This window comes from Lingula anatina, chromosome 1 (assembly GCF_051362555.1).
Source record: "Lingula anatina isolate TDL-2025a chromosome 1, LinAna3.0, whole genome shotgun sequence".
Classification (NCBI taxonomy): domain Eukaryota; kingdom Metazoa; phylum Brachiopoda; class Lingulata; order Lingulida; family Lingulidae; genus Lingula; species Lingula anatina.
Window position 1 is genome coordinate 53181912 of NC_141767.1, and position 25193 is coordinate 53207104.

At 33.7% G+C, this 25193-nt stretch overlaps 2 protein-coding genes across 3 annotated transcripts; one reads left to right on the top strand and one right to left on the bottom strand.

Moving 5' to 3' along the window:
* Window positions 1-5286: 5286 nt before the first annotated feature.
* Window positions 5287-7848, bottom strand: LOC106159665 (dynein axonemal assembly factor 11). Its single transcript, XM_013536020.3, has one exon. It carries the CDS (start codon window positions 7718-7720, stop codon window positions 6308-6310), a length of 1413 nt encoding a protein of 470 aa, XP_013391474.2. The 5' UTR covers window positions 7721-7848; the 3' UTR covers window positions 5287-6307.
* Window positions 7849-8014: 166 nt separating this feature from the next.
* LOC106159667 (uncharacterized) lies at window positions 8015-16478 on the top strand. 2 transcript variants are annotated; one of them, XM_013536022.3, is made up of 8 exons: window positions 8015-8198; window positions 11123-11260; window positions 12835-12901; window positions 13694-13966; window positions 14173-14291; window positions 14489-14671; window positions 14897-15046; window positions 15292-16478. In XM_013536022.3, the coding sequence occupies exons 2-8, from the start codon at window positions 11147-11149 to the stop codon at window positions 15409-15411; spliced, it is 1026 nt and encodes a 341-aa protein (XP_013391476.2). In that variant the 5' UTR covers window positions 8015-8198; window positions 11123-11146; the 3' UTR covers window positions 15412-16478. The 2 variants fall into 2 exon arrangements, with proteins under 2 accessions (XP_013391476.2, XP_013391475.2); XM_013536021.3 differs by lacking the exon at window positions 8015-8198 and adding an exon at window positions 10717-10903.
* Window positions 16479-25193: the final 8715 nt, after the last annotated feature.

Consider the following 25193-nt stretch of genomic DNA (forward strand, 5'->3'; position numbering starts at 1 on the left):
TGCAACTAGTAATTTGGCGCTTTCTATTATTATAAACTAGTAGGCCTAAGAGGCTGCGCGTGGGTTTTCAACACTAGCTATACTATTATTTCGTTACGGAGGTTAGGTAACATCTGTATTGGGTTATATTGAAATCATGCCATAGGTCTAAAGTTCAATTTTTTATTCATTTACCAAGATTTTTAAAGTATTAGAAATTGTTATTGCCATCTTAGGATTCCTGTCCAGACATTTCTGTCACACTAATTGTATAGGAATACAAAACCTGTAATTTTATACTTTTAATGGTTTAGACATCACTGGGGACAGACATGCTTTTATGCCATGAGAGATGTTTTTTTTTAATTTGGTGCTGCTAAATATACATGTACATGTTAAAGACCGTAATCAATCAACATCTCCCTCTGCGTATGTACAGCGTATTATGGATGAACTAGTAGCGTATGATGGGGCGTGTCTCTAACGATGAATTAACATATGTTAACATTTACATAACCTATGTAAATACATAACATTTACATAAACGTATGTTGAACGCATTTTGCGTTTACCTAACGCATGATCCTCTGCGTTTAGTCATGTGTGGTAAAAAAAAGAGTACAATTTGCACATTTTCACCACAACCGCCACTGATGGAAAAGACAGATGTGGATATTTTTGAACACCAGTTAGATTTGATTCAGTTTGCACGCTGATATACGGTACTCTTAGTACTCATACGTCGATATACGTTACACTTCCGATGTAACACCTTAATTACCCATACGGTATTCAAACTCACATTATATATACGGTGTAAATAAGCTTTCAATACGATATTTCTACGGTGCTTAAACGTTAATTCTCAAACGCTCGAAAAGGGTGTTTTCTTACGCTCAAAGAAACGATTTCATATACGATACTTTTCTTGAAAAAAATTATTTTAATACTAGTTAACCGTATACTCTTTTTTGGCTCAATTTCATGGTGATACGCAGCTAAGCATACATGTACATGTATATTAAGCCATTAATAAAATCTTCAATAGCAGGTTTAGAATATTTAACAGATCGTAGGTTCAATAGTTTGGAACTGTGTAACGCCGACAATTGGGTTTCGTTATTCTGAAGGTTTTTTTTTTTTTTACTCCGAAAGCGAATTTTTTAAAAGAAACTTTGGAAAATGGGCTTATTATGTTTTATATTAGTGTGTTACCTCACTGCGTCGTCTGAACAAAACTGTCGAGACGGGAACGTGACATGAACGCATCTGTCTCGCCATGGTCAAAACGTTGACGTTGTAATAATAAAACTAATATCTATTTCTTAAAAACCGCACTACACTACTGTCTCGGAGCTGTTTTCAAATAAATTTATCAGAATTACAAGTAATTATATAAATAATAAAAGCTGAAGTGAATAAAACAATTAAATTGATTAATGTTGTAATAGTCTAAGCAATAAAATATTTTCTAATAAAATGAGAAAATAAATAATTTCAAGTATTAAATTTTAATTGAAGTACTGTGCAAATAAGAATATTTTTAAGTCTTTTTTATAGACCTCAACACTATCAATAGATGCTGCAATTGAAAATGCCCTGTGGCCGCAGGTTTTAGTTGTTTTATGTTGTCATTCCTGGTAAAGGAAAGAGTGGAGGTGGACCTGGTGAGATTGGCTGAACTTGTATGTAGCATAGAGTTTAAATATGCTATGATTTAGAGCATGTTCAAAATTATCACAATGCCAATGCATTCTGACTAAAGACGCAACATGGTGTCACAACGGTATCTCACAGCTAACGCAACTGAGTCTTCTTTGTGGTATATTAGTGGAGTGGCCGCCTCTATCTCTGTTTGTTAGATTCTTAAATGCGACATGACCGCATGCGATATAGGCCTACTTTGTGCTCTCTTGGCACGCAATCTGTTATCCTCAATAACTTTCATCAGTTTCACAAATTTAAGAGTTTAAACTCAAGGAAAACAATATTTTTAACTTCTTTAAAAACAGTATCGTTAATTTTGGCGATTATTTAAAAAATTTGATGTGATAATTTTGTTGAAAATTTTTCCGTCGTAGTCGATCTGCATTGTAGATCAGGAGTGCGGAAACATTGCGACAAAATTTGAACTAGGCTTTTCCATTGGGGAAATACTGCGACTTTCTGAAATGATGGCGTTCTTAATGCGTCCATGTGCGGTGGCAGAAGGCAAAACGAGTCAAAAAGGATGGTAGGTTATAATTTCATATCAGTGGAACTTCGAATCGATGAAGGAATAAAAGATCAAAGTTTTGTTGAAACACAGGAGTAAAGAGATATTCGCAATTGGGGATATCAATTTGGAACAACCGACCTTCTACGTGAAAGCCATAGGAATTAAAAATATATGTTTTATTAGACATTGAAAAAATCGGAATCAAAATTTCTCGAAATTGCGCGATGACCCATTTACGCTGCACTTACTGACTTGGTAACATAGACCGCTAACAAAAGTTCAGCAAATGTGTTTTGAGACTGAAATACTGAATTTAGTATTTCATTCAACTTAATGATTCTAAAAACTTATTCTTTGCTTGAAGATTGTTTTTATATCGAAGTATTTAAGTCCCCACACTGGTTGTGTTACGGTACTCCGGGAACCAGTCAAAAACAAGCACTTGTCCAGGGGTCAACAGCAATTAATTGCAATGCAATTTCCCTGAGTGCTAAATAAATCTTGTAATTCTGTCTTTTCTTCTTCGTATGTAAAGACAAGAAGTACACTCAATATTAGATGAGCACGCAGAAACTACATATCTTAATTGGCTTTCTTCCTCCCAATTGTGGCCATAAAATGTTGTATGCCCCAATTTTAGTAACATTTGGTGAGTTCTCCCATGCCCACTAAAATAAATTTGTGTAAAAATGGAAATCCTTTTTTTTTCTGTTTAGAGTCTCTAGGCCATACCATAATTTTTTTGCCACTTTCGCGCTTAGATTCTGACTTAGATTTTGTGAATTATAACAACTATTATCATTTTAAATAAAAAAAGCATATTGTCACTCTTAACTCATTCTAATATTCTTGTTTTTAAATCTACCCTTGTTAAAGCTAAAAAAAAGAGATGTCCTTTAATATCGACAAATCTTAGCCAAATTATAATTATATTCATAAGCGACCACCTCGGCAACGCCGTTATTCGCTGTGCGGGGCCATGCTGCTCCGTGCTAGTGTAGTGATCATCTTATGAGTTGAGCATGATGTCTGCGGTTAAGACACCACAGCTTTCCGGTAACTATACTATTTGAAAAATATCTTTATCCTACAAAACATCTGTTCCAACTTTTGAATACATTAAGATTCTGCTCTACATTTTGACCTGTTTAATAATACAGCTTTCGTATGAAAGACATGACCATTGTATCAAAAATCGCATTTTATTTACAAAAAATGTTTTTGTCTCAGAAATACAAAAAAAGTCCTGTTATTGATATTGACATGTCTTAAATATACCATGCTGTTACATTTAAGACATGTCAATGGATATATATCCAGGGGCGGATCCAGGATTATTTGAAGGGGGTGTCCGTTTTTTAGGAACGACAGGCAGCGGATGCGAAGCCGCCCGCCCCTCCCATCGGCGTGAAGGGCCCGAAAATTTAGAGGGAGAACGGTGCCATTTGATACGGATTAGAACTATGATTCAGTTAGTCAAAATTCTAATTTCAAGAGGGAAACACTGGTGTGATTTTTTTTCAGAAATCGAAGGGGGGGGGGTCAGGACCCCCTGACACCCCCCTCCTAAATCCGCCACTGTATATCGAAATTCGAGGCATTCAAATGCTCATTTATATGGCGATGATTCGGAAAAATACATTCAATGAAAGTAAAAAACATAAGACATGCAGGGGGAAATGTTGGAAATATCTTCTCTTTCTCCGCGCTTTTTCTGGCGCGCTAGTCTTTTTTTGTCTATGTCTTTTAGGATTTGTCAAACTTTATTTCAATATTTACAGTCGGTATCAATTATGTTTTAAAAATGTGCTATGTGTATGTAGGTGTTTTCAAAAGTAAAACTACACATGTGTTCTAAAAATATGTCATCATGAAATGATGAAATCACCAACTTCCCGATCTGAGTCAAACGATCACGTGCGACGCATTGCAGTTTCACGGACGCTTCAGGTAAATGAAGACTATAAACATGAACTTTTCACTCACAAATTGAGGTGCATCAGACACACACAATAGGCGGTCTAAGTAGAATTATTTCCCTTTGTACAGATGAGGTGGTCGTAAAAAAATTGCTACCAAAGTGGATTATTGACCAGTATCTAATAATTTAACACGATAAACACCTTTTGGAAGCGAGTTTAAATTTAAATTTAAAACCACATTCTGGAAAAAAACAAAACTATATCAAGATCATATCCACTAAGGAAGATTTGTCAGTTTCTTGAAAAGAAGACGAATTGTTGAAAAATATCAACATTTAATATAATAGGCCCTATAAAAATGTTGGTGAAAATTTTGAGAAGTTTGTCTCAAATGAAAAGTACTTATAATAAAGAAAGGATCTTGAAACTAAATCCTGTTTAACAAGAGAAGAAATATGAAGCTTATGAACCCACGTAACGATCAATGTGCTTTTTACAGATATTAAAATTTTAAAATTTATGGGTCTACATAGCCAGTTTAAGACGTGTAGCCTTCTTAGGTCTATTTATCCCTAAATTTTATGCGTGTGTTAAAAAGATAACTGGCACTTAAATATACACTTCTAACCAGCAGTGCTGGCAATGGAGATGTTTCAAAATTGCACTTAATGCACTGTGTGCTTTTTCTAAACACAGTCTGAAAATAGATGGTCAATTCAATAAAGAGGCAGCACGTTGTGCGGAAACCATCAGTTCTCCTAGCTTTGGTAAATGATCACGTGTGATGCATTCCCGTTTCACGGACATTGAAGGTGAACCGCGTACTTGACGAGTCGGCAGACATTTAAAAACTCATATGGTCATGATTTGCACGAGGGACTGTTATGCACAAACCGTGGCACACTATAATAACCCAACAACAGTCTATGAATCTTAGACTGGTAAAATGGCCTAAATTTGTCAAATGGCTCTGATCTGTTAATTTTATCTACATACTAGTGCAATAAAATTAAACCTTGGCAGATGGACAGAGAAAATTATGGTTTCTAGTGAATAGGCCTAATGAAAGCGTTGGTTGGGGGCCTATTCTATCGTTTCATATGAAAGTTCTTTTAATTACTGTTGATAAATGCATGACCATTTTGGTAAAATCAAAAATACATAAAATCCACAGAAAAACAAAAAATGTATTAACACCTTAAAATTTAGATATATAAAAGAGAGGGTGTGTGCACTTCAATTAAATGTTGATTGTTTGCAGTCAGTTTTATTTTTTCAGACTTAACTAATTGGTGATAATGCATTTTATAGAAAAAAAAAGATATTTCAATTTAATGTTTGGAAAGTGGTAAAAATATTTTCTTAAAGTTTCAAGCAATATCAGTGATGGATACCAAATTTCAGTGACCCCGCCACCACACTTACAAAATGTATAACTAAATGCAACATACTTGCTAAATTTTAAAGAAAGTAATAAATGTACACAGGACTTATGACCAAAACAAGTGCATAAAAAGGCTTTTTAAACATACATTATTAATTTTCTATGAACAAACAAGATAGTACATATATAAATTCTGACTGAGCCAGACTATAAAACTATTTTTTCTCTTTGTTAATACTGCCCAAGCTTGCATTAGAATACATAATAGGATAGGGTTATTTCACTAGGTTGCATGAAATAAATTTTTGATTTAACTAATAGCTTATAGTGTTTTTTTTTAAGGTGTTACACTAAATATGTTCAAACAGTTATCAGAACATACTACTACAGGCATTCTTTTATTTTGGTACGTAAAGTCCATCACTTGGTAAACAGCAGTGCTGGGAATGCAAATTATGGTAAAATGTAAATTTCTAATTATGAAAGTTCTTTGCATTAGGAAATTGTCAAAGGAAGTAGAAAAATTTGAGCAATAACGAAAAATATTTTCAACCTACAGTGATGTGCAAAATGCCACTGAAATAAAGATTAAATAATTTGGATCTCTGAAGCATCAAGTGCACTATATCAACATTTTATCCATCCAACTGTCAGATGTTATCAAGGGCCAATTGCACCATTACCTACAAAAGCAAAATTTTATACACTACAGATGACTGGTCATTTCACTGACATCATTTTGTTAAATGCTAAAACTGAACCCCTACATTTTTCATGATAACAATCAAAAAAATTCCAAATTAATCATAATAATGGTGGAACATCTGGGTCATCTACAAAGTCCTCGCTGTTCGGCCTTTCAACTGGTTTCTGGAAAACTTTACTTCCAAAGGGAGCCTTAACTACATCAGTCTTTTCCTTAACAATGTTTCCAAAATCCATCTCTTGATTTCCATTTGGTGCCACTTCCAATAGCTCCACAGTTTTCATTTTGTTATCTTTGTGCCCATCATGCTTTGGTTCACTGTTGAAGGTTTGTTTAGGTGGGGACACTTTCCTTGCCTGTATAAGATGTTTAGCTTTAGGCATTGATATCAAAAGATGTCCAGTGGTTTGAGAGCGCCGTGCCTTACTGGAGTCAGCTTTAACTTCCTCTTCAAGAACAAGTTGTAGAACTTTACCCTTGATTGTAACCCTTACATAAGTTGGCTGAACATCAACATCAAGTAGGGAGGTGTCTAAGTATTTGTACGTGCTTACATCTAGAACGTACTGATTGTTCTCTTCATCATCAGTGAGTGAGAAGTCAATTTTTGCTTCGTTTACATTTAGCATTTGTCCATTGTCTGTCATGAGTCTTCTTGGTTGCTTGGTCTGTTTGCTTTCATCTTTCTTTTCATCACGCTTTTTCAGCTCTTGGAGGTGTTCATGAACCTGCATCCTTGATTCTGGTGTGAAAGGTACCTTTTCCTCCCAGAACTCTTTCTCTAACTCTTCTCTGTTTTTCTCATCATTCTTTGGAGAATCATTTATGGTTTCATTAATTTGTGTCTCAGCATTTACATCCAATGTATTGTTGATATCCGTGTACCATCTTCCATCAAACCCTGGCTTATGCTCTTGTTTTACTTTATTCTTGCCCTCTTGCTTTTTCAATTCCTCTTCCCTTTCTTTTTCTCTCTTTTTCATATACTCATTCTGCTGTCTTATTATTTTATTTCTTATTTCACTATATTCTTGGATTGCCTTGATTCTCTCAGATTTTTCAATTCCTTGCCCATCGAGTTGTTGCAAATTCTTCAGTGTAGCTATAACATAGTCTCTATAACCATCATAGTTTGTGCAAGGATTGCCCGTTAGGAATAGTTCACGGAAATGCGGCAAATCGACCAGGCACTCGATACTTGTCAACTCTCCTACAAAATTCACTGTTAGATCTAGTTTTTGAAGTGATTCGCATCCTTCCAAATTTTCCACTCGTTCGACATTATTTAATGCAAGATTAAGATACTCAAGTTTTTTTAGTCTCCCAACATTTTCAATCTTTGGTATGAGGTTACTTTGAAGATACAAAATTTTCAATTCACGACACCACTTGTCCAAATTTTCGATCTTCTCTATGTCTTGCTGATGGAGAGATAATTCTTCCAAAGAGTATATCTCTCCCTCGTTGTGCTCTGAACGTTTTCGAACGAGTAATTCTGTTATTCTTACCATGATTCAACTCAATTTTTACTGTAATTAGTGCATCTTTACAGGTTGATTCTTAGCGTATATCAAGGTACAAGTTCACGAATTTAACATTCCGCCATGATTTCCAAGCAAACAATATTCGAAATCGAGGTTCTTGATACATATAAAATTTGGATTGGCAAAGCTGTGTATGTTTTAGTTTGAAGAGTGTAGTGCATTTTTTCATGCTTATTATATAGAGATGCGAATATTCCCTTCTTCCTATATCATTAAATAAATGTAATTGACATATTTGAAAATGAGTCGATCGTGCGTCTCGTGTCGGTGAATTCTAAGTAGTCTTAAATGTGACCGATTTCCAATGACCATGACACGGGCATTCTTGATACACGTGAATGCCAGCTGATTTTGTATGATCAGTGTATCAGCGATTTGCGAACATCAGTTGAAGTAAGTAAACGAACGAAAGAAGACGTGTGGACAAACCCAAAACAAATTACTGGTGAGTTCAATACCTTCTTTGATTTGGAGGGAAATAGTGAATATAAATCAATGTCAGTGTCAAAAAAACGTTTTACGTGTACATATGTGCGTTCATGCAAGTAAGTTATGCGAGAATATATCATAAATTATATTTTGCCTCAACCCGGCGGTTTGTATTTTTGAATTTTAGTAGGCGGGATTAACATTTGTTTCTTCAACCGTTCTAGTACATTCGTCTGACTTTGAACCTGTTATAATTCATAGGGAAACAGTTGAGTATTTGGTTTCCCCTCAGGAGTAGTAAAACTTAAATTAAAAAAAAGGAAAAAAAAAAGAAGACACCCTATTTGTATTTGGTAACGTAAGGAATGTGTCTGTCATTTAATTGGTACTGGCATTTACTAAATGTCCAGTCGGTACACAAAATTGTATAACATGTTATATGTATACATGAGTATTGAAAATATTTGTGGTAAATAAAATGTCAGACAATTATAGTTTGGCAAGTTTAACTGCAGACATATTTGATTTTCTGCAAGGAAGTTAAGGCACGCTTGCAAGATAAAGTTTGATGTGAATAGATAATTTAATGTTACATACGATTATCAAATTATTTAATGACATTATGTATTAAACAAGCTTTTTGGAAAAATTGGTCAAACGTTACACGGATGATAAAGAAAATCAAATTGACTACTGTTACACAGAAAATTAGATTTTGATTTACATTTTTATATTTATTATAAATATTTCCAAGACGTAGATTGCACCACCTTTCTAAAATATGTCAGATCACCTTGAAAGAGAGAATTCCCCCTCTGAGTCATACATCATGCTAGGCCCATGTGATTGACAGTTATTCGCTTCTTATATTAGAAAAGAAAGTAGGTCATTTCTGGAATTTTGTATAGGTGAGCATATTATGTACAAATCAAGTAAGAATTGCATCATCGGCATGCACAGTTCGTGATCTGTTTAAAAATGTGGGTGTATAATGTTAATCATTTTGTGGAAAGGTGTCTGTCAGCCCTGAATGGCATGATGTTTTTTGACTCATAAAAGAAAAACGAGTATTGATTATGGTGATGTCTTTGAATAATTAAGGCAGCTGTACACGTGTTCAGGGAATGCCCATTGAATGTATTAATGGTAGGGGAATTTCTGCAGCAGATTTCTTTTATGGATTTTTATACAAAAAAAAGGTGTAAATTTTCTAGAAGATTTGGGGAAAAAAGCAAGCCTTAGTTGAAATTACAAAATATATATACATCATATGTAATAGTTAAATGAGATAAGTAAGGTTAATATGTAGGTAAGTAAACTTACAGGAACCAGAGATAAACATTAAATATTTAGATTATTATGGCAGATTTCTGAAAATACAAATATCTTACCCAAAAGTCAAAGACAATGATAATAATAAATACATAAATGTATGGACCCTCCAGCCCCAAGGTTCCATAAACATAGATTGTGGCAGTGCTAGCTGTGTCAATTTAATATTATATTCATCTTAAAAATACACTTTAAAAATAATTATAATTAGCAAGGTATGTTTAGAATTTTATTTATTCAAAAAATGGAGTGCAAATGTTTCAATTTTAAGAGCTCTATTAATATTAAAATTTCTGAGACATTTTGAACATAAATTAATAAATAAAGATTCTGGAAACTATCCAAAGATTTAATTGAGAAGAAGAAAAAATCATTTCATCCATAATTCCCAGTAGATACATTTTACAAGTGTTTTAGGTTGTAATTCTCAATATAGAATAGGCTGATACTAAAGTATTTAAAAATGAAATTGCTTGTGCTTCAGAAAATTCTCAATATAGAATAGGCTGATACTAAATATTTAAAAATGAAATTGCTTGTGCTTCAGAAAATAATGAAAGAACATACGACAAAAGTACATAAAGCAATACAAAAACTTGGATAAGGATGTGAAAATAGTCTGATATATATTGTTTCTGTATGCTGATATAAGGTGAGGTAGTTAGGTATATTTTTATTTTTAAATTAAAGTGCGATGCTCTAGGTAATGATTAAATGTCCACAAATGAAAACAGAATGAAAGACAGGATGAAACAATTTAGGACAAGTCTGGACAACAGTAAACATCTTGACCATTTATTTTCGGCCTTGATGTCAGAAAGTGTAGAACTACGTGACTACATTTTATGTCAACAATTTGTTATTGTGTTAATGTATGCTGAATTAATCTAAATACTAGGACTTATCAGCTGTGCAGTAGAATGCCAATCAAGTGAGTTGCTTGGCAATTCCTCAAGGTGACATTGAACAGGGTGAGGGTTAACCAACAAAGTTTTGGAAAATTTATCCAGTTAAATAAGATTGTATAACAATTAGATTACCTGAACCGGTATTGTAGTTTGTAAGAATTCAGTGCAACATTTTTTCCACTAATCTTGCTTGAAAAATGTGAAAAAAAATAGAATTATTACTTTTCACTGGTGTGTGTTAGGTACTTTGTTTATCTGAAGCTGCCATTGGCTGAAACTGGGTCATGCAGGCAATGCATGTTTGTAACATGACAACATGTTTATGAGTCTACTACCTGCTGACAGAGTATATATAAAGGACCCACACTTGCCCTGAACAAATAATACAAAGAAATAATACAAAGTTGAAAGAACTGTTGCATACATTGGACTCTAAAAAGAAAATTGCATGGAAGTTTTAAACGCAAACCTTGGATATCATGTAAGTTGTACTTTGGACTCTCATGCAGCTGTTAACTGGATTATAGTAGTATGCTGCTTTTGGTCAGTGCAACACCAAGCTCTTGAAGGGTAATGAGCTGATTAAAACTCTGGAACCAGGGGAATTCACATTGTTTTACTTGAATTTTGAAAATCTTCGTATGCACAGTGTGGGTTTACATCTAAAGAAAGAAAGTTAAGGTCTACATATTTTTTCCAGATTGCAAAATTTGATACCAACAACATGAGTCGGTCAGCAGCCATGTTTTGTCTAAGAAGTGGCAGTATTGAGGAGAAGTTTGATTACTGCCCAGATACACAAATCCCATCTATTCCTCCTGGTGGGGCTGTTGTGAAGGTAAGAGTAATTTTATACTTCACTGAAGATCAAATACACATTGCTTCCATTTGTCAGAGTGTACATTTTTGGGTTTCTTGTTAAGTAGAGGTAAGAGATAAATGGAAATGTCAGGGTATCCTGCATCAAGCTTGTACTATAGGTTTACCTGACAAATCTGCCTTTTGAAATGTGCTGTTTGTTACTTTTGGATAAAAAAAAGATTTGAGAAAATATAGACTTTGGCATTTGGTAATTAGACTACATACTTACAGCAAAACTGTTAAATGCTATAGCTTTGATACAAATCTGAAAAGTCTAGGGTGTGTCAATTTGCAAACATCAAGTGCCATATAACTTATAAGTAAAACATTAATAACCATAATATGTAGTTTCAGAAAAAGTATGTGGAATATATTTAGCTAATCTGGCCTATTGTATCCAGAGAGAGATTATGAAATTTATTTAGCAATGGGATTATCTTATCTCGATGTGACCAGGGAATTATATTGTAGACTATACAATTCCCTGATGTGGCGGACTGAAGTTATTGTTGAATATTAGATGATTAAGTATCGTTGACATTAGATGGAAATGTAACATTTACAGCAGTTCTGTTTCTGTTCTGTTTGAGAAAGTTAAGTTCGCAATGTTCTGTATGGATTTTCAAGTTGCATTACGTAAGAGCTAAACTGAATAAAGGGACACAAGACTAGTACAGCTTAACAAGGGCCTCAGGTTCGATGTTTTGTTAAGCAAGTGGGCAACAGTCCAACTGTGAAAATAATGCCAAAGCACCTGACTATGACGTTAATGTTGACCAGTATAAAGTTCCCAATATGTCCAATATATTATTGCTGACAAAGGTACTGCCCAGACAGTAAATATACTAGAAATGCATAAACAGTGTAATCCAGAGAGATATTTACTAGTATGCATTGGGGTTTGCAGGATCTCTTTTTATTTTGTATTGTTAGTTTAGCATCATATTTGAATTGATCTGCCAAGCTTGTTCAAGTCCAGAATGTGAATTATAGTAAATGCAAGAAAAATCAATAAGAACATGTAGGAATCACATGATCTGTGCCTATGTTGTGTGGTATAATGGAGCTAAAAGTGTTGAAGTGTTAAAGGGTCCCTCGCTTTTTATTTGCAAATTAAGAAAGTATGTAAAAGTTCAATGTAACCTGTAAGAATCATGGAGTGCATAGATTCTTTGGTTTTAAAATGGACATTTACAAAATATTTACCTCATCTGCAGCTAATTTCATATGGTAAGAGTAGGATCCTTGTGAAAACCTCAACAAGGGTGAAAGCCCTCGCAAGGCTTTCCTTGTGAAAATTGTAGGGATTTATTTAAGAATGACTTGAGAAGGGTTACTTGAAGTCCTTAAATCATGAAAAATAAAGCATGAGGACTTAGTTGTATTTGGGTCAGTTCCCTATCACATGGCAGTCCATGTGAGAATAAGAGCTCTAAGTAAGGGGGGACTAATTTGGTTCTCCATTTTCAGGATGGAAAAATATACATCAGTTATTTCCATATAAAAAAACTTAATTAATTTACTTTTTTTTTTTTTTTTTTTTTTTTTCAGATTTGCTATGCTGGTGCTTGTTATACAGAAGATCACATGATTGGCCATCATAAAAATCTTACCCCAGGTATGTATTAGATTTGGAATTAAATTTTAACGTAGTTTTTTTTTTCCTGGGAAAAAATAGTGTTGAAAACCATCGATCAAGATCAACTTTTCTATTAATGGATATAATAACTAACATAGCGTCTTTGACTGGAATTTAGTCAGTTCTGTAATGGATTGATATTTAGTGAAATCCATAACCTTCATAGTAGACTAACATCATTCCTAAAAACAAATCTGTGTGACTCTTGGCATTCTCAGAGCATCTGCACATCACATGATAACGGGGCTTCCAAGAGTTATTTAGTAGGTCAGAAAAGAGAAAAATCGATATCTGCTCTGTGAAGTTACCTGTATGCTCTCTGCTGATTGGCTGCTTAGTTGGCTAATTTATGCAAGGTCAAAAGGTTGAAAGTGTACTTGAGCTGATGTGTACAGACTCTGCCAGTTGCTAAATATAAATGGAACCACATAAAGAACCTTCCATTGTTTGTTTGAGATTTACTCCTTCGGTTTGAAACCGCATTGTTAGAAAGTAAATAGCAAACTAGAAATAGGGAAATATTGCGCAGTTTGGTCAGTGGAGATATAAATCAATGAAAAGTAGGAATTTGCATATATTTTTCTATCTAGTGCCCCTTTCTCAAAGATTAATATTAAAGGAACATTTGAAGATACTGCTTATCATTCAAATGAAGCTTTGCAAATTTTCACTTGTATTTTATTTATCGATTTTTATTCATCATAGAGAATACACTCAAGCTTTCATTCTTTAATGAGCTATCAAATTTATACAACTTTTATATTTATTCAGGCTTTGAAGTGGCTGGAATCATTCATGGTGTCTGTCCATCTGTTCCCAACGCAAATCTAAACATTGGCGACAGAGTCATAGTTTTCCCAGAGGAGCACCATTACACCAACACATACTCCGATTATATCACTGTGAAGGATGTGAATAATTTGATTGTGATCCCACCAGAATTTCCCATGGAAGTGGCAGCCATGCTTCCCTGTGGCGGCCTCACAGCCTACAACGCAGTTATGAGAGCTAAACCCATTGTGGAATACATGCTGCAGAATAGAAGTAAGTTTGATTTGGTAGTGTGATAGGATGCTGTTAAAACCAGTATTAATATTCATATAATTTTGAGAGGAATGAAAGAAGTTTAAACTTGCAGTGATTTTATTCATGCAAAAATGTATGTACAAAATATGCTAGAAAACTAGAAATCTTCTTTAGCTTTTGATCAAAGATTTGTATAGTAACATGAATTTTTCTCTTCTCTTCAGATTGTGTCAATATCCTAATAGTTGGTGCTGGTGGTTTGGGGTTGTGGACAATTAAACTGGCCAAAGCTTTAATCAGTGGAGACTGCAACAGAGTTCACATCACAGTAGCAGACACAAGTGTAAGTTTAATTTGTATTTTGTTATTCTTTTTGTTTTTATGTTTGTATAAACTAGTATGTAATAGACTTTACAAAAAAGAATGAAAATGTAATTATGGTTAATGTACCAATTTGTCATCATATATATGTTGGTAAGGAAAATAAAAATTCAACAGATAGGTTGCACATATATTTATGATTTTTAATGTTTGTTCCAGATTGACAAATTACTCCTGGCTCAGGATCATGGTTGTTACGATGTCATTCACTGGAATGATGCAGACCATGAGCAGTACTTAATTGAAAGGACACTGGATGTGTGTCGTGGTGGCGTAGACCTTGTCATCGATTACGTCAGCTCACCTAGAACATTTAGCAGGACGCTGCAGGTCCTTAATAGGGTAAGAGATATTCTGCTATTTTCCTTAGATAAAGTTTTTTTTAAATTCATTTATATTTACTCATCTTGAATTATATTTTATAGTGACATTGATTATAGTTTCAAAAATAGTTACGAGAAGTGAAGAATGGGCATTTATACAATAGCCAATTATGACACAAGGCTAGTGCCATAATTAAAAATGAGAATACTGAAAAATAGTGATGAATAATTTGTTCTATTTTAGGAAGGAGTGGTGATTGTTGGTGGCAACTGTCAGTTTGAAATCAGCATTTGCTTGAACACACTAGCACAGAACCAGCAGAGCATTGTTGGTCTTCACTCTGGTACTGTTAACCAGCTTAGACAGCTTGTGGAACTACTCACTGCACAGAAGGTGGGTCTACTTCATTGGAAATAAATTATTTATTATCTTGAATATTGTAATGTGAAATGTTCTCATCTATTCTTACTTTTAAGCTGTAAATAACTGAGTAAATGATACTCAGTTATTTATTTGGATTAGAATTTTGATTGAATTCACGATGAAGAAAACTACAGAAATGTCTTTGAGTAAAAAATTATATATTAATTTGGTTATATTTACAGCTTGCATAATAATTTTCAATGGTATTCTTTCAGGTTACTCCACCTACTTATGCCACTTACCCAATCACTCAGGCCAGCCAGGTGTTCAAAGACTTAAATGAATGTAAAATTCTTGGCAGGGCTGTCTTACAAGTCAGTGCAGTGGAGGATTAAGATATCTCGAGGGCAACCAAAGACTGCCACATGGATATATATATATATATCAGAAATCGGACCTTAGGAAGAGTCCGTATTCAAATGTGTTCAGTTGTGGTGCTACTCCCCAAGTTCAGTCTACCTACAGGAGTAGAAGTCTGATTCTGTGATGGGAAGATCTTGCCCACTGCAGAGGAATTTACAAGAACATTTCAGATCTGATGCTCTATACAAGTGTGTGTAGCATAAAGATCTGCCATTCCTCAATGTGATTGTTATCCATAATACAATATGAGAGAAAGGGGGAACACAAGGTGTTGTTTTCATCATCATTGTCATCATCATCACATTGTTAAGTGTTTCAGCACAAGTTGTTTTTGTGCTATTTTGGTTATTTAAAACGGCATGGATGTCAGACTGGGGATTTATTTATATGGTGAGTGGAAGATGGATTTAGCAAAGAACATGAGATTTATCTGGATGGACCAAAGAACTGGCTGTCTCATTTTTTTATTTATTTATAAAGGACTTGCTTTGTACCCAGTCCAATTTGATCTCATTTGTTTGTAAATGTATTTATTAGCATGTGTGTACATAATTATATTTATGGTAACTTATCGTTTGATTAAGTCATTCAGGTAGAACAGTTTTATTCCAATCTTGGTGAAAATGGACGAAAGTATCTACATAGGTAATTGGATGAAAGCGATAATGTAGATCTTTGTCATAACAAAGTCCATTTTATTCTTATTTTTGAACAAAGTATTAAGTTTTGCTAAAATTTTAGTATGTTTATTAACTTAAATTGAAAAAAAAATTCTGGAGGTTTTTTGTTATGTAGTTGCAAAACATTGTATACATTGAGATATAACTTGAAACATTCAAATGAGAAATGTGTATCCCCATGTCACATGGCATTTTCTTATTAGTAGAGGCTTTTTTTTTTCGTCCTTGCCAAAATCATTTTATGCAAGTGAGAATGTCAAGTTAAATCTTATGTCATCATTTGTAAATAGCATCTCATGTCATTAATTATAACATCTGTATATAATGAACAGAAATTAAAAATCTAAAACTCACAGAAATCGTGTTGGCATATGTCTTTGAAGTCTGAAAGTTTAACTTGTTCTGTTATTAAACGACACAATATTGGGGGAGATATATTAAAAGGACTTCTTGTATATCTGTCTTGAAAGCGGAGTGCCACACAAGTGAGCTCAATTCATAAATAGCACAACTGGAAAGCATGTTGTGGAAGCGGTCCATGACTAACCTTGGTTGGAGAGGGAAAGATTAAAACGCCCACAGGTTTTTAAGGATCACTGTCTTAGATGTGTAAATATGTAAGCCATGGCAACCATCTTAAACTGGAGAAGTGTAAACAGCATTATCAGGCACATGGATGCAGGGCAACCTACTCAATATCATACAGTCCACCATTGCTAAAACTAGCGAAAGACCTTGCCAGATAGCTGAATTTTGGCAGTTGGGGATTATTGTTGGATTTTGAACTAGGCAACCACAAACAAAACAAATGGCTATTCTCTCTGGTTCTCAATTAAGAATGCTGTGCAGAAGAGAGCTTAGTCATACATAGCTCTGTATTTGAATCAATATTCTCCCTCGTTCTCAGATCTCCAAGATGTGAGTCTATTTTTAGCAATTCGTGTGCTGTTGAGATGAAAACATCTATTTTAAGCTCACGTTTTTAATATGAAATTTTAATTTTTGCACTTTCATTGGTTAGAAATGAGGTACTGCTTATCAGAGCATGAAATTAAATTACAATGCCATGAAAAGTCAGACTACCTTTTCTGATGTGAGATTCAAATTCCACTGTCAAGGTTAAGTTTTCATTAGTTTCCATAAAAAGCTTTTCAACACAATGGTGAAAAGGGAGTTTTATATCCAGATCGAAATTTAAGGGGATTGCTTTCAGTTAGACGTACATGTTGACATGTGAAACCTATCTCCAACAAAGTTAGTTTAGAATATTGCCTTGTTGTTATAACAGTCAACACAACCAAATTTTGCAACCAGGTTTTCCATTTTCAAATACCTGTTGTTTGTGCTAAGCCATATGATTAACATTAAATCAAGATGTAATGTACACTTCAAAAAAAGAAAAAAAAAAAAAAAAAGGTTTCTTTATTTCAGACCAACCTCTGCCATTAACATGAATTTTTTCAAAACAGTTTTTACCAGGTCTATTCTAAACATTACAGACCAAAACTACATTTGATCATTATAATAAACAAATAAATCTGGCTTCAGTCAAATAAGGATTTTGCCTTTCTAGAAAGGTTGAGATACATGCACAGTACATCTTTAGAAAGCATTTTCTCAACAGCATACTGCAATCTTACCATAGCTGCATAGTCTAAATATTATTAGCAATGCACAATTCTGCACAACTTTGGAAAGAAGATTTTTGCATTACTATCAACTTAGAATATATCTAATATTCAGCCAGTAGAAGGCCTTGGAAAAAAGACAGTGCCAGTTTCATTCAGTGATTGATCAATGGGTAATTACTCTCATTAACTAGTTCCAAGGACACCTAGCAGGTTAAGGTTATTCACCCACTTTTCAACCCTCAAATAAACAAGCATTCCAGTATTTATCAAATTGGTCTTGATAGACCCCATATTAATGCCCATTTAGTGATGATGAATTACTTTCTTGTTTTCAAGTTTTGTCTCACAAAAAAGAGTGACCTTTAGTTCTCACACTGTCTATCTAAAATTATTTTTGCAGTAAAATGGAAATAAAGTGTAAAATAAAAAAATTCTTTGAAATTGAGGATTCCATTTCCTAGAAATATATGACAGCACTAATAATGAACATATTTTTAGTGGTGTTGAAGACCTGTGCAAACCCATTCTTGAGTATGCTTCTCTTGGTTACAGGAGAAAAAGAAAATTTGCATCAGGATTGTTAAAATACAACAAAAATATCAGAAAAAGACACCACCACCATCTGACCTGGCAATTTAAAAGTGCACTGCATACAAAGCACAGGGCACACCCCAAAAGTGCACTGTGGGGCAGTTCAAGAAGTGGTCACAACCAACACGACCTCATCCAGCCCGGTCACATAAAGGCCATTGAACCCTTATAAGTACTATTTTTAAAGAATTTGAATAATGGTGGCAAATGTGATCCTTAGTAATGATGCTGACTGGCATGTGACCAAACAATTTAAGTTTATATCAGGGCATAGAGCAGTTGCAGTTACTAAAACAATTCTTTCATTTTTATGTTACAAATTATTACTGCTTAAAGTGCCACAATGTTCGCAATGCATGCAGTGACAGGCATGGAAGTCATATATACCACTATAATTCCAAGTTTAAGTTATAAATTTTAATCAAATAAAAGTCATTCATTAGGTTTTGCATATAGGTAAGAAAAAAATTGCACATCATGTACCTGACACATTACAGCACAGGTGTGCGCCTCTTGGGTAATAAATTATGTTAAGCACTAGTTGCTCATGTTATGAGGTTAATGTTGTTTGTCAAACTTACTCAGAACAGTATCCCTCACCATCTTCCAAATGTAGTGTTATATGGTTCATTGATATTTTAATATTTTCCATATACCCCTCCAATCTTGTTTCTAGGTAGTTTTTCAGGAAAACTTTAAAAATTGTTACTTGTATTGAACAGTTCACATGTAGTCAAAAGTTAAAATATACATAAGGCATGTGCAACATCAAATATTTTCAAATTTTTTGTAACTGATAAGCATAAAGATAAAACCCTAATACTAATGAAAGGCTAAATAGATATTGTCCATAATTTCAGCAGGTTTTCCTCTATAAATGCTCAATGTGTAATTGAGGTGACTCAGCAACAGAAGGTTATCATCAAGGTGACAATAACAAAGGCAGTTCGATTGTAACGTAAGCAGTCAAGGTGGACACCAACTTACTTAGGTCAGAGGAAATACGATTTGTTTGCTTGCGTCAAATGCAAGGTCTTCCTTTATAAATATTTCCTTGGGTGACAATGAAAAAACTCCAACACATTATACTGTCTTGTTGTAAGGCATCACTAATTTGACTCATCAGCTGATGTCAAAATGGAAATTGAATTCTTGTAACATGACATTGGAAGAATACTATATATAATGATAATAAAAATAAAAATAAATATTATTATTATTATTTAGTCTAAAATCTACATATGTTAAATAGACTATACAATGTAAAATACAAGAAAGAAAAAATTGATAAAAACAAGTCAGTTATTTCCTTAATTAGGGAAGATAATCAAAAAGTTATTCAGATGCTAGAGCGCTAAAAATTCAGTCATAAAAAGATATATTTCACATTCCATTTTAAAAGTCTCAGGGGAAGCTATACTGCATAAAAGAAAAGTATTCCATTCATTTGATGCTGAAGCCTTATCAGTAATCTTCTCGTGCTGACATGTCTAAGATTGCATATATTTCTATATATTTTGTACATGGTATTTGAAATTATTCCATAAATAAAGATGATGTGTGAATTAATTTCAATCTTGCCAAGTTGTTTATAACAAATTTTTTTAAAAAGTAAACTACAATTTTAAAGGTACAGGGGCCCTGACTTCTGTTATATTGAAATAATAAAATGATTACCATCTTTTCAAATCACAATGGATTTCAATGTGAACATGGAAATATTATACAGGTTGTCCTTTTGTAAAAATTCTTTTTTTTCCCCCACAAATTGTTACCATATTTAAAAAAAACTTTTATCATAACAGAGAAAATAAAACAGTGACCACTGATTCTCCCTTTTACATAAATCCAACCTAATATTTTGGTACTAGAAATTAGCCAAATGTAGTTAATTTTTTGTCTGTCTGTCAGTAAATTATATATTTGAAAGCAAATTTAGTATTTTCAGTATAGACAATGGCTGTCTATTTATAATTTTGAGAAGTCGTCATTGGTTTATATAGATTAATTGTGTTGGTATTTATTTAGCATATGACCAGAATTTGAAAAATTAATGTTCAGATAAATGTCAATACAGTGCGGCATCCAACTTGGTACCTGAAAATTCTTTTAACTTTTATAGAAATAGAGTAAGGGCTTCTCAGTTAATCCAGTTTCAAGCTGTCGTGTTGGCAGTTTGCCAGCACAGACATCCTAAATGGAAATTTCTGCCCCTTTTCCAGGCCATGAACATCTTTATTGGTAAATATTGTAGTGCGCCTAGTGCCACCCTGGCAGCATTATCATTTCCACCCATCTCAATGCCCTTAATAATAAAAGAAAGGCTAACATTTGAAGAATGAATTCACTCAAAAGTGACAGATGAATTGCAGAACATGCATCTTCCCAATATTCTTTTTTTCTTTTAGGTTTCACCTTCAGTCATTGTTATCACATCACTTATCTAACACTGGAACTTAGGTAATTCACTAGTTTTCCACAACTGCCTGTCATAGGTCTTGTGTGGACAATGCGTATCCATTACAATTGAATTTATATAACAAAAATTCTTGTTTCAAAACCAAGACCTTATGCAGCAAACCTTGCTCTTACATAATAATAATAATAAGCACTACTGCAATTTTATTCAAGTCATATTAAAATAGAAATATTATTCACACTTCATGGGACAATAAAGAACTGACACCATCTACATAAACTAGTAAACAAAGGGCCTGAAGCCTCACACTAGTTACATATTCCTATTATCCCTGTTACCTATTGTGCATAATTAAAATTTGGTGTTGACTTTGCTGTTAAGCATTATGTAACATTGCATCAAATTGACAAAATGACTTATTTTGTGCATCATTTTCTGCTTTTTGTCATTTGACAGCTTTGCTGCTTTTTTTTCCTACACATGTTTAGCTTCTGAATATTTAATCTACTTCAAACTGGATAGCCTCACATTGTCTTGCAAGATACCTGCAATGTAATGGCCAAGTTTTCCTTCAACTTATTCTAGCATTGACACTAAGTAGGGTAAAACTAATTTAGAAAACAGCAGGGTACCTTCACTTCTTAAAGCAAATGGCATGAAAAATACTCTGTATGACATCTGTTTCTGTCAAGTCCTTTTCAGTAAGCAGGAATGGTTTGTTAGACATAGACCGCATTCACATCAAGTTGAGCCATGGCTCTACAAAGCCACGAACTAAATATGTCGGATGTACATGAAAGGAAAACCGCCTAATCTTTTAATAGTTTCTCCGCCTCTCACACGCCTCCCCATGTGTTGTCCCAATGGAGCTGAGATTTAATGACTGTACCTGCTCAGGGACGACGCATGGGGAGGCGTGTGAGAGGCAGAGAGACTATTAAAAGATTAGGCGGTTTTCCTTTCATGTGCATCCGCCATATTTAGTTCGTGGCTTTGTAGAGCCATGGCTCAACTCGATGTGAATGGGGTCCTAGTCCTATAGGACGTGAACTTAATCCACCCTTTTACTACTAGAAAAAGGATTCTGCATGAAGTCTTCCTACAAATTGGGGCAATTTCAGTGCTTCACACTTCACAGTGTATATTCTTGCCAGTTCTCTTGCATTCTTACAGCTGTAAATATTTTGTGAAGAAAAAAAGCTGCACTGCACAAAAAAAAAAAAAGAGACATCTAAAAACAGAGATTTTTCAGTGGATTTGCCTTACAGAACATCTTTATTCTTCATAATCCATTGGTTACAATTCACAGGAACACTATCAAATCACTCCTAATCAGTATTTTGTACCAATCTCTTTCAGCAGTGTGGCTGCATACCAAAAGATGCCCACCCCATGCACTAGATTCACTTACAGATGAATCTCACCACTGATAGATCCTAAAGCTGTTGAATATTTTTGCATGGATTTTCTGAATATGTGTTTTATCAGTGAGTATGTAAAATAATGCATTTATTAAAAACACATAATTTATAATTATAGTGTCAATTGAAATGGCAATAATCACTATCATTTATTGGATTCGGAGGAGAAAATAATATTCTGATTAAAAAAAATTATAGGCATCAAGTTGATCATGTAGGGATCAATGTGTGTGGTTGATATGGCAAACTATTGGTGCTACAATCTACCTGTGCAGGGCATAATTTAGGTCAATTAATGCAGGTATCTACTCACACAACTGGCCTGATCCCATTTAGGTAACATGAGGTAACTTTGCAAAGGAATACCAGGCCAGCAAATCTAGGTGAACAAATTATTTTCTCAAAGCAAATACATCAAGTTATCAAAATAGGAAGTATATGTGAATACCCTTCAAAATTCTCAGCTGATATTAACAGAATACAAGAAATAAAGTTTCAACATTATCAGTGAACGCATCAGTTTAAATTTAGACAGCAGATGTAAAACAGAATTTAAGGCAAACTCTATACAAGTAGACTGATGCAAAAGGCATGTTAGAGGTCATGGTCTGTTTACAGACAGGAACTGTGCTAATGTTAATGGCATAAGCATATTTCCAGGGAAGACAGAAAAGACTACATAACACACTAATTTCGGTTACTCAGAATACAGACTATATTTAAATAGCTCACAGATTTGTAGAGACTAATGACATGTGCTATTAGTTGATTGATATACTATTATGATCTGCATGTTGGCTATAATTAAGAGATCATGGCCCAATATATTTCTTGTGAATAGGTTGCATGCTTTAGACAAGTTTTGCAAATATTTACAGGTATGAAACCAGGTTAATTTTTGCAAGACAAAATGAAGAATGGTGCCTTATTAAGGCAATTGTAAATTTTATCATAAAAAGCATATAAAAAATCTGAATTTGAGCAACCACAGTCAACAAGCTGACATGAAAATGAGATTAAAAAAAATAAAGTAAAACTGTAGTACATTGTATAAGCAGTAAGTATGCATTATAACAATGATTCTAATTCAAACACAACTAAGTATAAAATCTGCATGCACTCTTTAGTCAGCTCATATATCTATAGCCATTGCATCAAACTGTGCTTGTATTAAAAATTCAGTTACTCATCTCTTAACTGTCTCACTTAATCTTAAGTCAAGGATTTTCATTTGTTGTTTATGCATCATCAGGTAAGCTATGACATAATACCATCTGTTAGGAGAAAGTAAGTGTTTACCTACATGACCAGGCACCAGGCTGGCAATAAACTGTATGTATTGACTTAGTTTTGAGGTTACACCTTAACCTTCACCTGAAACATCTATTTTTTATGGAGAATGTAATTAAGCTTGATGCTGAAAACAATGTCTCCATTTACTTAAGTTGCGCAGGGCATTAACAATGATTAACATATTTTCAATCATGTACCTGTCTGAATAAGGAGCAGATTTGAAATAAGCGGACTTGAAAATTAAATGGAAAACTGATAATTCAAATAATAAGGAAACTAAAAAATTTTGTATAAGAAATGGAAAGTGCACCATAAGATGAATCAAAGGCTAACATATTCAATTTAAATTGCCCATAAATTGCACATAAGAGTCTAAAGGCTATTAACCCTTCAGTACATTTCAGTCAAGAAATATAAGGTTTGCCCTGGATGTGTCATTTCACAGGTAAACACCATAAAATTTGTTGAAAATTACAGTGCTCACTGATTGACATCTAGTCCACAGCCCATTACATCTCCAAAATTGAACTAAAACTTACCAACAGCCAACTCTTACATCATGCCGAGAAAAAGGTTAAGTTTGTTAAAAACATTTACAAGTTCACTAAACCAAGATTATATAATTCTATATCATCCTTGACTTAACTGAAATAAAATATATATCTTCACAGTTAGATAATGAAAAAGTGAGCTGATGTGGATTTTACTCCATGAAAGGCTTCTAAAATAGAATTAAAAGGTCGTAGAATTTTCTGTGAAATTAACGGAATGTTTCAATAAAAATGTGATTAACAAAATTCTTTTTACATATTCTAAAGATGTTCCTTTTTCAATATACATGCTATACAACTTTTTAAACAACAGTTTTAACAACATACTTTCCAACTAATGCTTTATCCATAAACTACAGGTAATTTCATCTGTAATGTCTGCAAGAATTGTTGAATGTCTACATGTAAGTAGAGCTGGGATGGGGGTCCTGCCCTACAGTAATACTGAACTAGAATATAACCCAAGCTGGAAATTGGGTTAGTACTTGCACCAGTGCTTATGAAGTGTAGCAAACAAGCTAAATATCAAGTATTTTGGGGATGAACTTGCAAACACTGTAAATGTCAATAACCAGGTACCCATGTTAGACATATTTTTACCCAAAAACATGGCATCACTTTACATCTTAGCAACACACATTTCTTTACACATTGCTATGCTAGTCGTCATACTAGTACCTCATACACCAGACATTTAATTTGTTTTAGTTTGTTTGACATGGTAAACCTGAAGTACACCCTTTGGTCCTTCCGGAAGCATGGGGTACTACAATGTGTCCTCTGTTGATAAACTAAAGAAAATTGGGGAAAAAATAGGTCAGTGGTTTGTCTGGAAAAATATTGCCTCAACATCAGGGACATAAACATGAATACAATAACCTAGCTTTATGATATAATGCACATATTTTCAAAGGCAAAACAATTTAATTGCATAAATCTTATGCTGCGTACAGTTCAAAACTAAGGCAAAAAATTTTAAAAATTATATAAATAATAAAATATTAAAAATAAAGATAAACAGAGATAAAGTAACTTAAAGGTAAAGGTATGAAATTTTTTCTAATAATTGTTATTTTTCTCATATTTTAATACAAATAGCAAGGCATAACCTAAATTTTGCAAAACATCTAAAGCAAGCAATAAGTTTCATGCTCATACATGCTATTGA